This window comes from Molothrus aeneus, chromosome 9, assembly GCF_037042795.1.
Source record: "Molothrus aeneus isolate 106 chromosome 9, BPBGC_Maene_1.0, whole genome shotgun sequence".
NCBI classification, from domain to species: domain Eukaryota; kingdom Metazoa; phylum Chordata; class Aves; order Passeriformes; family Icteridae; genus Molothrus; species Molothrus aeneus.
The window spans coordinates 22,383,892-22,400,471 of NC_089654.1; the positions used below are offsets into that span (position 1 = coordinate 22,383,892).

Below are 16,580 nucleotides of genomic sequence, written 5' to 3' on the forward strand. Positions count from 1 at the left end.
GGAATATTCACTTCAGATTTTTTTTATAAGGTAGTTTGGAAATCAAGATAGTAACACAAACAGGAGTTAATCCTGCTTCTGAGTTTAGTGCTGTTCTGTGGTTTCATGCAGCTTCAGATCAATTCCAGTTAAAAATAGCAGAAATGGGGACCAGAAAACTCTCCTGAGTCTTTCCCACTCAGTGGAGCCTGGTGAAACTGGGGTACACTTCAGTCCTGTGTGTTCATGGCAATGCTCATGTTTGACCACGACTGCATCAAGCAATTCATGATTATTTCCCTTTTTCTAAGGGAATAGCTGAGCAGGGAGGGCTGACTTGTTAGCCTGCCTTCTTGCAGATGATGTGCTTGTATACATACATCAGAGTTCTTTGTGGATGTGTTTTTGCAATTCAGAGTAATTTACAAAATCATTTAAGAGGTGGTTTGGGGAGGTTAAGATTTTTGCATGTCTAAAGTTAATTTAAGATTTTATATTTTCTTTTTATTCATGGTTTTTTTTGTTTCCAATTCTGTGTGTATATTTTTATTTTTAGTTAACTGCTTGTGTTCATGCGTCAGCTGCATTGTTGTATCCAATGTATTGGCAACATATTTACATCCCAGTGCTTCCTCCACATCTTCTGGACTACTGCTGGTAAGACAGCTAACCTGTTATCCCCATTTCTGAGATTCTCACCTCTCTTAGAATTCTGAGTAACTGATGAAAACACTGACTCTTTAGTGTGAACTGAACATACAGGATCCAGTTTATGAAAGCACTTAGGCCAGTGCTTAAATGATGACTTGACTAGGGGTATTCCAGCATGCCTTAATGTAGTATTTGAATTGGTATCTTGAATTACTGATTGCTATTAGTGCAGCATTTAGAATCATGTTTGTAAGAACTGTTTCTGTTTTATTGGTAAGATAATTCATTCAATAATTTGAATGCAAACATGTTACACTTTTCTTTTATTTGGCTTTTATTTTAAGTTGAAATACATTATACTTCTAGAAGCATTCAAAAAACCCTGATCATTTTTTCCAGAATCAGATGTTAGTATTCATCAGTGATTTAGTATTTGTATTTTAACTCAGCCAGGCTCAGGATTCTAGCCAGCCCCTTCCCAAAAGAGCTTAAAAACTCCTTTTGGGACTCCAAAATTTTCATTATAAGAATTCTGCTTTTCCTGATGAGTTTCTGTTCACGTGACTGATTTTGTGGTTTTGGCATATTTTTAACTAGAAGAAGAATCACTTTTTGATTCGCTTCTGATCCTTCCTAGGGGATGATGTTTCCACATGCCTGTGTTTCACAATTTCTTGCTTTTATTCAGAATAGTGGCAGAGATAACAAATGAGAGTTTCCATTTTCCCTTTAAGCAGGAATATCCATCCCTAGAGATTTTCACTTTACCTAGACTCTCTGGCTCTGTTAGGAAAATGAACCATTTCAAGCCGTTCTAGAGATTAGGAATTATTATTATTATTATATATAAAACCTGAGACCCAGCCAGATACTTACCTAAGCAGAGCTAAGTCTGTGTTTTCTTCATAGAAATAAATTATGCTTATGTGTTTGCTGAGCTTTGTTGTTGGTTTTGGTTTCGGTTTTTCCCCCCTCAAACCTACGAATGTATTGCTGTTCTACTGAACTCCATTTAGTCTAATGAACTTTTGTTTTCAAACAAATCCTCACTATGTTTCCTTAAGTGTCTTTGATAGTTTTTCCTGAAGTTCACAATATTTGTCCATGGTATATATTTTTTCTGTGGTAGTTCTTACAATTCATATGTATATTATTTGTTTTTTTAAAAAAGAAAACAAACGTTTTTCTCCAACTCCTCCTTTTACTTACAAGTACAGCTAAGCCTTTTATGTTTAATGATAGTCTTCTTTTGAAGAAACTCTGTCCTAATTGTTTCTCCTCCTGCCTTTGATAAAATATACCAGGATGGGGTAGAACTTGAGTGTGTTTTAGTTTTTGTATTACTTGAGCTTACTGCCAGAACCTTTGTGATGTGATTTTTCATATATTCCAAAAATGCTGTTCTCAGAAGGCTGATCAACACCTTTATGCAAGCTGTACCCTCTAGAGTGCTTCCTGAATATGAGAAGATTTTTTTTTCTATTTCTCCTTCTAAGCCCACATATGTTTCCAGAAATAACAATATTAGATGCTGTACACAGCTCCATGTGATGATGATAATAGTTGGGATTCTAGGTCACTGTGGTATGACCTGAGAAATTTTTTTACTCATTAAAAAGGAGCATGGAGTTTCTTAAACTTGTAAAATTCGTTTATATGCCTTATTCTTTTTCACAGTAGTACAATAGGATGGAGTAAAAAGTTCCCCTGTTTTAGAGATGTTCAAAAGGAAACATAAAGTTCATGAAAAGAAATGCACAACTGGTGAATTTATCACAGTAATTCAGACTTTTTGACTCAGATTTTTGTGCATTTACGTTTCTCTTTCTGTTCATCTGAATGGTTCTTTTGTGAGACAGGTTGGAAAAATGTAATAAAAACACATAAATGACTTAGCTTTCCTCATGTTCTGATGTATTAACGGTAAATAAATGTTCTCCTCATAGGTATATAATATAGCAAGTTAAAAAACCTTGATGAATTCTTAAGGTCAAAGTTTGTAGTAGGCCTGACGTAGTTTGCAGTCCAACAGGATCACGCCAATTTAAAATTAATAAAAGAATTCAAAAGTTATTTTGCATACTTCTCTTTTTTATGTCATTTTTATAAGCAAATTTCATTTTATAAAAGTGCCATTTTAGCTCAACATGCCTAGAAATTTCATTGTCACTGTTTCACTTGGACTTCTTGGAGTGTCTCCTATGAAGTCTCATTTTCTTAGTGTTGTCCTGAAATGGCATTCAAATATATGAAGTAGGGGAATATCAATTGAATAATTTGTTCATTCTGTAGAAGTAAGGCTTTTTTTAAGCAAAGATAAAATTCATTTAAATCTATTAATTTAAAGATAGGCCTCATTCTGTAACCTTTTTTTTGGCACATCAATCATATAGCATATTTTGAGAGAAATCCACTTTTTTTTTTCTATTAGTTGGACTAAGAATCTTCATAATGTCATCAAGATAAAGGATGCAATTCTGTGGGGTTAGACTTTGATAAATTACATTAAGTGCCTAACTGGTACATTTTGTAAGCAAGAAAAAAGAAAAATGTATCTTTGAGGAAAACAAGTCTATGTTAAAATGATTTCAATTCTTTCACTTGCCTTTTTAATTAAAAAATCTATTAATTTCTATCCTGCTGCCTGATTTACAGGCTGGATTTAGACCTAATATAACAGGTGATGCTGGAGTAGCCCAGAGCAGAGGGTCAGTGTGGACTGCACCACCCTGAGGAGTGGCAGGCTGTGAGTGCCAGGCTCCAGGGGAGAGCACAGGGTCTGTTCATGGCTTCAGGAGGGGCTTTGTACCCCCATGAGCTTAGCTCAGCCTGGAGTGCCATTATGGGAGCTCCACTGTGAGAACTGGAGTGACCATCCAAAAAAGGAGATGTCAGAAATGTATTTTTCTAGAAGGTAGCAAAATATAGGCTGAGAAAGTAATACTCATTGTAGGTGCAGAAAAAAATCCACTGTGCAGTTCATAAAAAATTGAGTTTTATTTTATGTTATAAAAAATTGATTTCTCTTCTACATTTAAGTAAGTAAAAGGAGACTGTTGCACTCAGTGGAGTGGGTGGCTGGTTTTCAAGAAAACTGTTACAAAAATTAAGTTTGAACATTGATACAGTAATTATATTTGAAGAAAATTAGTTTTTGTGAAGAAGAAAACTAATTTAATGAAATTTCTGTCTAATATCTTGGCAAACTGAATCACCAATATTAGAATATATGCCAGTTTTGTCTGTGGATGATAAAGCATCTGTTATACTGGTGCTCTGTTGAGAATGTAATGCAATCAGAAAATTCAAGTTGCAATTGCAATAGATCTTTATGAGATCTTTAACTCTTCTGAGTTAGGATATACATACGTCTGTTTTCGTGAGAATGGGGCAATTATTTTCCAATTAACTTGGATGTTTTGCATAACATAGTAATTATTTTGGGCAGTGATACCACTGATTGATATTTTTGGTGATAACATGCATAAGCAAGATAAAACACTATAGCAGCTCCCAGTAGTATCATAGTAAGCATTTTCATGTGCATATTACAGTCCTCTGCTGCTAAGGCTTCAGAATCCAGCAGTAATAAAATTACTTTTTGCTGAAAACAATTAAATTGACTTTCCATGCCTGCAGTTTTTATTTCATCCATTTTCAAGATGAGCTTTGTAGCTTTATTCTGTTAACTTCAAAATTGAAATGATGTAGCTGTTGCTTTGTTCTGTAGAGAAAAGAGCTACATGCTTCCCTTTTTAATGGCAGATTTATTAATGGAGCAAATCATCAGCTATCTTAAGTCAGCACAGGCATGGTGAAGCTACTGGCACAGTGTTGATGTATGAGAAAACAAGTGTGCATAAAATCCATACATGACATAGCACTTGTTTTCACTGTAGTTTTGCCTGTTCACATTATTTGTAGCACTGAGATATCCTGGTAGGAGGAACCTGAGGATCTGTTTTGCTGCATATTCTGCAGCAGAATTCTCAGTAACATGTCAGCCACAATCATTCTCAGTGGCTTGGTTAAATATGTTACATAGTACAAATCATTCTTTAATCTATAGAGTGGTTTAAAGCTGTATAAATCCTCTCTGAATATATATGGGTGTCTGCTCTGGAGTGACACTCATTTACAACTCCATGTAATTTGTGTTTAGTTCACAGAGACATAGGGATTAGCCTGGATGAAGTCATCAGGAAGTGCTAAATTTTGTCAGTATTGTGCTAAGAAAAAGATGTGTGGAAAAATAGAGGCCTCTTTTCCTTTTTGGAAGCCCCATTGCCTAGAAACCTTAAGCCATGATAGTTTACAATTGCAGCAAACCTATATTTTGATATCATAGACAACATGAAATCTTGTTTGGGCCTCAGTCAGTCTGAGCTTTTGGTTTTGTTTGTTGGTTTTTGTTTGGATTTTTTTTTTTTTTTTTTGCATTGATCCTCTCCTGTGGGACATTGTTAATGAGAGCAATTGGCTAATCCATAGGGTGTACAGATTTTTCTAAAATGGGCTGTAGTTGTAGGCAGGTGAGAATTGCTTTTTCTGGTCCCAGAGGTGGGACCGAATGGATGAGACCACATGAACTGATGCAGTGAAACCTTGCCCCATCCTTGGGAAGTCAATCACCAATCAGTCAGTGCCACTGGCTCAGATCTGTGATCAGATTATTGCCATGAGAGAAATTACTCTGAGTTGTGTACCCTTGTATGTTATCTTGCCTTCCATTATTTTTCAGGGATTATTTTTATTTCGTTTTTTTTCTCTGTAGTCTGTTAGTCATTCCTTTCCCATTGAGTTGCCTAAACCAGCCTGTCAATTGCTCACTTCTCTGAGAGTGAATATTGTCAGTAATCTCACAGTACCCAAAAGTCTCATGGTGATTGTTGAGGTTTTTTTCCTTCAGTGCTGGACACTGAGTATATTCTTGGTCAGATGTTGCCAGAACAGAAGATTGTAGGAAACCATGATAAATAAGCCTAATTCAGTTTCTTGCTTGCAAACTGCAGGAGGTCTTACTGCAGCAGCTTTGTTCTACTTGGAGAATATGGTTCTACTTGGAGAATATTTGTTCTACTCGGAGAATATGGTTCATTGTCTTATGGAAATTGGAAAGGAGAATTGGAAGGAGATTATCTTGAGTTAAATAGGATATTATACAGCTTCCAAAGGCTTGCCAGGGGAGGGTTCAAAACCAAAACTGGTGGTAATGATGTTTGTGTTGCACTGTGGTGATAGTAACCAAGACCATGTCCTCCAGCTGTTGTTTTAAAACCAGCCCAGTTTGGGAACATCTGCTGGGTTAGCTCAGTGTGGTCAGTTATTGGAAGTAGGTCTGGAGGTGCCTCCTTGCTCATGCCTCATAGTTTGCAGCAGTATCCTTTAATTGGTCGTCATCCTCACTGTAGAGTAAAACAAAATTTTCCTTGTCTAGTAAACATTCCTGTAACAACTGTAGTCATTTAATACTGTCTTAAACAGTGACTGTCTACTAGGGTCTTATGTGCCAAGATTTAAAATATTCCATTAGTGTTATGCTTAAAACTTGATGTTTTCCACTCCTTTCCTTCAGTGCACCGATGCCTTATCTAATTGGCGTCCACTTAAGCTTGATAGAGGTAAGTTTACTGTCCTCTTCAGTGTACTGGGAAGCATGAGGTGTGTGTGCCATAAAAAAAAATTGTAATGGAAATGTTTTAGAAAAAATCCCTGTATTTTAGCATGCAGAATTACAAAATTTATGCTTCATATGCTTTGCTAAGTAAAAAATGTCACACATTGAAATCTTACTTTTTAAGTATTTTAGGAAGACATGTAGCTCTACATCATGATTTTCTCTCTCTTATTAATAGCTCAGTGGTAGCTATTTTCCTGCGTTTTGGCACTTTAGTATCAGATTTCCCCAATAATGAGGAAAAATTTATTTTTCAGGAACAGGCAAAATTTATTTTGGAGTCACCGTCACTCAGATTTTGGCATTACTGTGATTTCCCAGATAATTTATGTTCCTGTTCCTCTGAAAACTTGAATCTAACCTACATCCCATAACATTTCTACCTATTAATTTAGAAATTGGTATTTTTTGCCAAAAAACAAGAGGTGGCTTTTACAGATTTGAACATTAAGCAACACAGCAGAACTCAGCTGACTGGTACATTATAGCTGGGTAAGAAATAGTTTTGCCTTTTTCCATAACCATTTGATTATGCTGTGGAGCCTACATGTGCCATTTGATTATCATGCAGAGTAGATAATTGATTTGGGAACATTATTTGATTTGCACTTCTGCTAAAGCAGTTTCTAAGGATCAATTCACATCTGCTAAGGTGATAGGGTGGGTTCTTCCCTGAGCCACCAGCACTTCTGTTTTTCCAAAAAAAAGCCTTCTATATCATCTACACTTCTCAACTCCAGGCACAGCCTTCTGTGCTCCCAGATCATTATGACCTGCATGCATCAGTTGTAATATCTTGATTAGGATGCTTTTTCTTATTCAATAAGGAAATAATGGAACTGAAAGATCTGCCCTGAAAAAAGAAGTCAGTTCCTTCAGGAATTATTTCCTGCACTGCATTATTATGTATTATTGTAGGACCATATAGAAAAGAGTTCTGTCTCTTTTTCCTGAAAGGAACAAATTGTTTAATTCTTAGCTGCTAGCCAAGCACACTGATGAAAAAGCATTTTATCCATTTTTCTGTGATAATAGTAGGCATCCTATGCTTGGTACTTACATTAATCTGCAAATAATTTTACTTTTTTCTGGTTTTCATCTGATTATATGATTAATATCTTATCTGATTTACAAAAATATGAGAGAATGAAATGTTGTTACAATGTATGTGTAGTTCCAATATGTATTTATCCGATATATTCAACTGCATTCTGTATAAATGCCTTTCAGAGATTATTAATATAACCTTAGTGTTTGAAAAATAGGAAGTATTTTTAAAAGCTACTCTGAATGCTGTATTTAGTTCCCAAATTCTACATCTAAAGCTCCAACTGTTTTTTGCCATTACTGTCCTTTGTATAAAATCATCATTTGTAATTTATCACAGTATAAGAAAAATGTACTTCAGGAGGACACCGTAGTAAATTGTTTTTCAGTATTTTTTTTTCTTCCTAACAGAGAGTAAAAAATAGATCCCTGGAGGATGTGGTTTTGCTAAATGTTGACACAAACACTTTAGAAACCCCTTTTAATGACCTGAACAACCTACCTGGTGAAGTGGTGAGTCTTAGACATTTCATTCTTTCTTATATAGGTGCTTGAATTACTCATAATTATTTTTGCCTTTTTTTGCTAACTGCTGTAAAAGGAATAAGGGGGTGAAAAGCACCTAGTGCAGACCCCTACATTTGAGATTTTTACCTTTTTGACAGCTGAGGAGACGTTGAATGGAACATCATATTCCTTATTGTAAAAGTAGGATCATAATTATAAAGCCAGCTGCATTCATTAGGCAGAGCTGCTTTAAACGCAAGAGTCTCTTCATCTCATCTTAATCATTATATTACAAAGTAGGCATTTCTGTCTGCCTAGTGGCATGTCTTGCAAAAGAACCAGAGAGTTTTTGAAGGCAAAAAGAAGAAGGGGGCCAATTATCGGCTTCTGCTTCCCTGCCACCTGCCAGCGCTTTCCTTTTAATTAATGATCTGATGGCACTGGTCAATATAATAAGAAATGCTTGTACAGTTGGGGTCAGAAAATTCAGGCTTTGATCTTCTTCAACTTTGTGAAACATTTATTTGTTTTTTCTAAATTATTTCAGTTTTATTTTAATCTCTTCTATCCTGCTGGGGGCTGCGTGAATGAAAACCTATACTGTTTGTCATTTGCTTTGGCAGAGCAAAGACTGCTTACTTAGAATTCTATTTGTAAATTAAACTGCAAACCCAGTTTGTCATAAAAGACATCTGATCCTTTTGAAATGACGAAAGCTGTCTTTTGTCTGTAAAGGATGATAAATTAAGTGCCAGTTCTTTCTGGACTTTGATCTTGCAGAGGGTGCCCCCCCCTGCTTTTTTTTGCTTTTTTTTTCTTTTTTTATTGCCTATAGGAGAACATACTCTGTGTATCATTTTAAACAGTCACAAAATTCACTTATCTTGTTTTTCCCAGCAGAGCTCTAAAAGAATATAATTGTGAAACCACTGTTTTCATTATTCAATTAAAGATGCACAAGCTGTCACAAATAGTTGTCAAGACAAAGAATTTTATATCAAAATATGAAATCAAAGAGTTACATTTTCTGAAATTGTAAATCATAAAATACCCCTGTTGTAATCAAAGTAATATCCTGTGGTGGCATACTGTGTCTTTTGTTACTGTTGATAATTTGTATATATTTAGTACAATAGAAGTCAAACTCTTGATGATAGCATTCATGACACTGCCCTTTGATTTTAATGATCTAAAAATAAGTCTAAACATTTTTATAGATCATCTGGTCAGTCTTTGGACTCTGTATCAAGTGTAGTTCAGAAATGTAAAAGACGATAAAAATTATTATGATGTTCTGTGGTTTACATTAGCGTATTTATTATTAAATTTTGTATATTTTTGCGATGTTTTTTGATTTACAAATGCATGGATACATGCACAAGCATATATACAGTAACTTTGACTGTACTCTGTCATTTGAGAGTATAACAAGTTAAATAAAGAGTCATTTCCTGGTGTGTCAGGAGCTTTAACTGGACTTCCACTGAGTGAACAGGGTTGATGTTATAATGTCATGAAGGCCTGCATGTTAAATAATAGCTGGATGTGGAATGGAGAATTAGGCATCATATTCCATGAGATACTGGAGTTACAGCTGGAGGTCCTTTGAACAGCCAAAATGGATCTTTGTGCAATAAGAGGCACTTGTCATGTGTTTTACAGGTGCATATCAAAATGATCTCTAAATAAGCAGGCTAGAATGAAGGAAATAGGGATACAGATCTTCCTACTTCTAGAAGTTTATTTTCTCCCAGAATATATGCATGTTATTACTGCAAATCTTAATGTAGGTTATCCAAGTGTACAGACTAGACTTAAAATATTTTTTCCATATCTAACATAAAACAAAAAAAGCCAGTTTCTATGCAAAATTTACTTGCAGAACTTGAGGATTTTATACTGAAGCTTTTAATTTGAATAATCCCATCTCTTACTTCTTTTCAATCTGTAAGGCACTTTAATTAAACATTTTGGTGGAATGCATATACAATTATAGTTGGAAAACCTGGAAACAAAAGGCACAGGGCTGTGTTTGGTTCATAAGGTGACAAAATGCTTGTCCTCCTTTTGCATTCATGAGGGGCAGAGCAGCTGCTGACATCTTGGGGAAAAGTATAAGGCACGGGAGTGTAGAGTCAAAATGGTAAGTCAGGCTTAAAACATTAAAGGGAATGTCAAAGATACATGTGTGAAGCATTTTGACTTATATAAAAAAGCCTCGTAAGCATACATACAAAAGTAGTAAAACTTCTGATGAAAAAATATAATGAGTACCTCTGAAAGGCATTAAAATAGAATGAAGAACTGAAAATATAAAAGAAGTTATAGTCTTACTGTCCCTTTCAAAAATTGATTCCAGGTTGGTTAACAGCCTAACAAAAGAAATGCAGTATTTTCCAAGTTTTCTAAAACTGTTTCTTGTGTCCAGAGGGAACAGAGTAATTATTTTCTTGATCAGTAAGCCTGATGATGTCCTCACAGCATAGGTATTTAATGGTTTACCCTTGTATATACGCTCTGATCGTGAATTTTTTCAGGATAAATTTAAGATTGAAAGAAACGTTATTCTATGGCGTTGTCTAATAAACTGTATAATAAATTAACTGAGATTTAAAGGCATTTTTAAATCATTTACCTAAGCATTTAAATTATAGGTACAGGCTAGATGACTTTCCATGCATGTGAACTCTATTATTCTGTCAGACTGACCAGTGGTCTTGACTGTTCAAAGGTCAGTGGTCACAGTTGTCCTGAATTACCAGTCCTTTTTTCATGAGGACCCTCTGCTGCGTTGCATGCTGTAATCTTCTTAATGGCTTCATTCCAATATTCACACATAATATTTTAGATTTATTGACTGTTAGAAATACTACCATGCCAGTAGCAGTTCCGCTACTCCTAAGGTATTTAAAATTGGAAGAATAAATCAGGGCAAGACTTTCAGGAATCCTTTGTTTTCTTGGAAGGGGGAAAGCCCCTCTTTTTTCACTCTTCTGACAAGAAAGCTTGTTTTTAAATTTCATCATTTCACTCTGAATTTGTCTATTATTTTTTAATTAAAAAAAAAAAAGAAAGTAAGGAGCTACTTCTCTGGGAGTAAATTTCCTAATATAATAATACTGAGATCACCACTTTAATAATATACGGCACTTAGAAGAACATACGTGACCATAGACTGAAATTTAAAAATTTCGGGCCTGACCCTGCAATACCTGCTTGCACTTAACTCTGACATAAAGACTTCTCCTTTGCTCAGATGTGAGCACTTTCCTAAACAGCTTGCAGAATTGACAGCATCACTTCTAGCAACCAAATCTCAATGACTTGAAATCATAGACTGAGCAGAACTTTTATAAATATGATCTTCAGAAGACAACAGACTTTATAGTCTTTTAGTTTCTTCTGTGGTGGTTAAATATTGTCAACTGCAAAAGCCACAGAGCTGTTAAAAGATGTGCAGTGTTTGTACTGCCTGGTACCTACACACTGTGATGCAGTACAGAATGTAAACTGGACTTCAGAGATTTAGTTTTGAGATTCCTAAATTTAGAGGATTATAACACCGTAAATTTGGCATATGAACATTACTGTTCTAAAAGTAGCATTTGACAATTATGCTGTAATTCATGTAAAAAATTGGTTACTTTATGCAGCGATTACTGGGAGTGCAAATTATTTTGTAAAATACAATGATTAATGGTATTACAAAGAAATTAAAGTCAAAGTATAACAGTGCAATTAAAAAAGATTTTTTTTCAAAATATAAATAGCATAATTTATGATGGTTTTTTCCATCAGAAAGTATACAAAAATATATTTAGAAACTCCGCAGTCAGCAGTGCTTGCAGTGTTATGAAATGACTATTTATTGTGAACTTAGAGTTGAGATTCTATTGAACCTTGATAGAGTTTTAGAAGCTAGCATATGAGATTGAAAAGTACAGCTAGTTTTGAAAACATTTGCATTTAAGTAGCTGTTTTTGTCTAAATGAGGAAATTTTTATTAAATGCTGGAGGTCTCCCTGAGATGCCTAATCCTCTGTGTATAGATAATATTCAAATACACACAGACCCCCTTTAACTAGAAATGGTGATTTAAATATCAGACTCTGGTTTGTTTTGTTCCTTTTCTCTGTGATCTTCTCTTACTTTCTTGTTTTTGAGAGTGACCTTCTACTTACTTTTGTAGTGGTATCATCTGATGGAGAACAGCAAAAAGTACTTTAAAACATAAGAAGTGTTGCTAATACCAGAGAAATAACTGGATATATTTTTCCAGAGATCTAATAGTCCTTCAGAACTCCAGTGTATGGTTCTGTATTTCTCAGATAACAAACAAATACAAAATTATTCTTCTGTATGTGTTTAAATTTATATATAATTCTTCTATTCACATGGATATTGAAGAGGTATTAGTCATGTTTTCTGTCTGTCAGATATTTAGATTTTAGGAGACCTAGAAAGGATGTATGGGTAACCATTTAAATAAATTCTACTTTTTGCTTCTATGACCAACACAGTGTGTTTCTGCATTTTAGATACACTTAATTGCACATCAGTCTCATTTGTATCTTTGAAAAACTATTGTATTGATTTAGACCTTTCTGAAGTTCTGATTGCTCTTCACTGGCAGTTTAGCAGTCCAACGAAGTCACCTTCCTATGAGAAACTGTTGCTAGGAGAAGATAAAAACAGTTTGCTTCTAGTGTAAATTAATAATACAATTTCTGCAGCGGATCACTGGTGTCTTTCAGGAATAAATTCTAACAGCATTCTAACCCCTGCAGTTTGTTTCTTGCAGTTCTTTATTTTTTAACTATGTAAAAGGCTACTTCTGCAAGAGAGATACAAAAGAAAAAAGGTTTAGCGTTCTTAATCATTGTTAGGTAAATGGGCTAAAATATAAAATATGAAATATAAATGAAGAAAAGATTTTGATACAGATGCTGCTTCCTGTTTTTTGGTTGGTGTCAGAATAGTATAATTTTAAAATAATTTCAAGTGCTATTAATGATGTCACCCAAAGGGGTCTCACATTTCCTTGGTTTGAGGTGCATGGATGTAAGCAATCACAATCCTGCTGTGTACCAGGTCCTTCCAAGGAGATCAGTGCACCCTGTCTCTTACCTGTGCCTGCTATCCTGGCTGTAGGAACTGCATTGTCACTCTGACTTTGATTCACATGTGGAACTGGGAGAATTTGCCATCAGCCTACCCAAGTGTGCCTGGGCTGAGCCCTGACTAAGCACGGTCCTGTTCTTGTGTGTTCACTGGCCTCAGCTTGGAGGATGCCATGGCAGGTCCCAGGGGCACTTTGAGGTCTCCAGCCAGGATCCTGCTGGGGACAGCAGGCACATCAGGGCTGTGCTCACACACAGCTGTGGCTCCCATGATCTCTGCAGACTTCTTCTTGAGAGCACCACGCTCCTCGTTCTTCTGCAGAATAATCTGATGGAGCTCTTCTTGCCTTTAAGCATTGCCCCCTGAGAGAAGCAGGAGTTGGAGGAGCTTTCTTTGAATACTGGCATTGCCTTTCTGAGGCTCAAACTCTCTCCAGGACAGCACAGAAAGTTGTGTATTTGTCTAGGGTGCCTGCCTGCAAACTGCCAGCCATTGGAGGGTCTTAATAATGCTGAGCTAATAACACACTAGCAGAGCAGGAGATTGGTTGTTTTCTGCTGTTCTTTTTAGCACATTTTTTGCCTAAAGCATCCTGTTAATCAAATTTGCAGTAGGGTGCTTAGGGTCTGCCTGAACTGAGAAAATTAGAAAATACCTTGTTCATTCATGTTCCTCATTTGGTTGTGTAATCCCTCTGCTCTGCATTATCTTTACCCTCCCTCTTCTCTTAACCTGTCCTATCATCTGCCATAATTTCCCCAGAATCAGAAGGTACAATTTAGAAGAATGTAGATTTAAAAGAGTCTAGAGATTTTTTTTACGTTTTCCCTCCCTTACATTTAGAAGATGCTTTTCCTTCCCTTACATTGAGAAGATGCTTTGCCTGTCTTGACAGAGACAAAATTTTAGCGGTGACAGTTCTTGTTGAATTAATGGTATTGCTTTTATTTTAGTCAAATTGTGCTACTGTCTATAGGCAGGTCTTCCTTGTATGCATTTATTTTCCCCGCAATGAAGTCTTATTTTTTACAACTGTAAAATAATTGTACAATACAGAACAAAAGAAAAAAATCAAACCACAAATCCACGACATGCATTTATTTTTTCAACCTTGAACTTCTTAACCGGTTTTTGTGCTTGGACTTGTACTTTTTTTTTTCCTTTTGAGGTGTAAGGCAAGAACGTAAGTGAGCCTTGGTGTGTGCTTTCCATGGGCTAAACGAATCAGGCTCAAAACTTTTATCTAGATCTGTGGAGCTTGGATATAAATTGAAAAGATCACAGCTATGGGGAAAAGACCTATACTGTAAAGGCCTTTCTGCATAGATTATGAACATCATAACTCAATAATTTTTTTTTCCAAACTATAGTTATAATTGGACCCAATGGGGGTCTCTCTCTTTGATCAGATCACAGTAACTGTGACTTTACACTGGAAAATGTCACTACTGTGAAGGTTTATCACCTGTAGAGCTGGTCTTTTCTCTGATGCCATGTTCAGTTCTCATTAGCATTATTCAAAGTTTAGTTGTTAATTAGGTTGACACTTCAATTACAATCATCATCTACAAGAGCAGTCAGGACTGCTTGCATAAAGAAACAAAAAGATGCTCATTCTTGCATATATTTCCAAAAGAATGAAAGCTGTTTTGGTGATAAACTTGTATTTATAATATTTCTTTTAAATAGTAACTCAGAATGTTACTTCATTTACAGACTTAAATAATGCTCTGTTGGGGACATGGCAATACAAAGGGATGTAGAAATGTGTATTCTATGTAAGTAGAGTTGACTTATTTTCCAGGTGTCCCTCATGATGGAAATTAGGAGAGTATAGACTGTATCTGTGTATAATTCCACATATCTTGTAATAATTCCAGAATTATATGATTTTCCTCCAAAATATGTTGAAGTAGCAGTCACTTAAATTAAAACTTCCCCCCTTTCTTTTTTTCTTTTTCTCTAATTCTGTCTAACCAGTGGTTGTTATTTGCCAAGTAAAAAACAGAAACCTCCTTTAAAAAGTCAAGCACTATAATCAGAATGGTCTTTTTTTCTTCTAAACTGCAGGCACTTCCTAATTACTGGGTTTTTTTCCTTCCCTTTCACATTTATCTTCAAGGACAATTCTGTAGGCAATGTTACACTGAATTTACAAAAAACTTTTCTCAACTATTTGTCTGGTAGCAGGTACTCCCATGTTGCATGGTAAATGATATAAGATAGGAATTTGACCTAAAATAAGAGATACTCCTTGGCACTGACTAGTAAGTGACCATTAAGAGTCCTTAAAAATAAGCCTTCATAGCTTAAGTAAAACAGATCCAACTGTCTACATTCAAGCAAGCAAATACATATTATGCTGGAACAAAAATCTGCAATGAAGTGACTCACATGCATTTTACTGTAAAATAATTAAGCTTATTTATGTCAAGAGGCCTTGGGAAAAAAAAAGAGAGCATAAACCAATCTGCATTAGCACTCTACCATCATCCCCTGCCTTCATTTCAATTAACAGGCCAGCAGGTGCTCCTTGCAGTTAAAAAGATAAGCTATCAAGGAGGAGGATGAATTTTTGGCTGACCTATAGACACCATGGTTTGCCTGCTGATTGGGTTCATACCTCGCTGTACCAATTTCTGAGGTGTTAATTTAACTGTTCCACTCTGTCACGCAGGTCTCGGCCTTGAAAAATAAACTGAAAAAGCAGTCGACAGCTACGGGCGACGGAGTGGCCAAGGCCTTCCTTCGGGCACAGGCAGCGCTCTTCGGATCCTACAGAGATGCACTGAGATACAAACCAGTAAGATGGCTGCCCTGTTGCTTTTTTCCTTGAATTTATAAGAGCAGGGTCTCATTCTTTCAAGGAAAATGTGAAATGTTTTATGCTGGTCTGGAGTAGTCTGTTTTAAATCTCAGTCTGTGCTAAGGAATTGGAAGATACCACCATCTCTCGACAGTGAATTGAGCTGAAAATACTCATCCAAAGTCAGATATTTTCTTATTTGTATCAATTTTGTTCTTTCTTAAGTATAAAATCAGATTTTATTAGTGAAGCTGCTCACACAGAGCTCACATGGCTTAATGTGGTGAAGAACTGAAGGGGCTGTGCCTTTCAGACTCCATCGGTTTTCCAAAGGTTTTGCTGTGCTGGAGGGCAGAAGCTTCTTTCCTGGCAGAAGCCACATATGAGCCAAACCATGTATCTCTCTATTATATACTTACCTTGATTACACTTGGAAGACAGGAGAAATGAAAACCCGTTTCATCTCATCAGAACCTCAGAATTTGTATTTTTCACATTTTGCTGGTATTCAGTTGATTAATGTTTTATGAGCTTTCATAATTTCTAAATAATGAGATGACACATATTGAGTCGGAGATAATTAATCAGAAAAATCTTAGAGATTAATTTCATCCATCAGTCCAGATTATTTTTCTTGCAAACTACTGGTAGTGGTTGCTTTGATCAAATGCACTGAGATGACATTGAGTGAATCGAATTCTGAGGATCAGATGTTTGGTTGTCTGATGGATTCAGATAAATTCCAATTTGACAGGAGAAAATCATCCTCACTTGAGGAGTCAAGTTAGTAAA

The 16,580-nt window shown here is 35.7% G+C and overlaps 1 protein-coding gene across 1 annotated transcript in view; it reads left to right on the forward strand.

Moving 5' to 3' along the window:
* Positions 1-16,580, forward strand: part of DENND1B (DENN domain containing 1B) — a 143,343-nt gene that overhangs the window by 92,144 nt on the left and 34,619 nt on the right. Inside the window, exons 10-13 of the mRNA XM_066555830.1 lie at positions 536-636; positions 6,206-6,251; positions 7,766-7,867; positions 15,660-15,785. Coding sequence (XP_066411927.1) covers positions 536-636; positions 6,206-6,251; positions 7,766-7,867; positions 15,660-15,785 — 375 coding nt within the window. The remainder of the gene's footprint in view (positions 1-535; positions 637-6,205; positions 6,252-7,765; positions 7,868-15,659; positions 15,786-16,580) is intronic.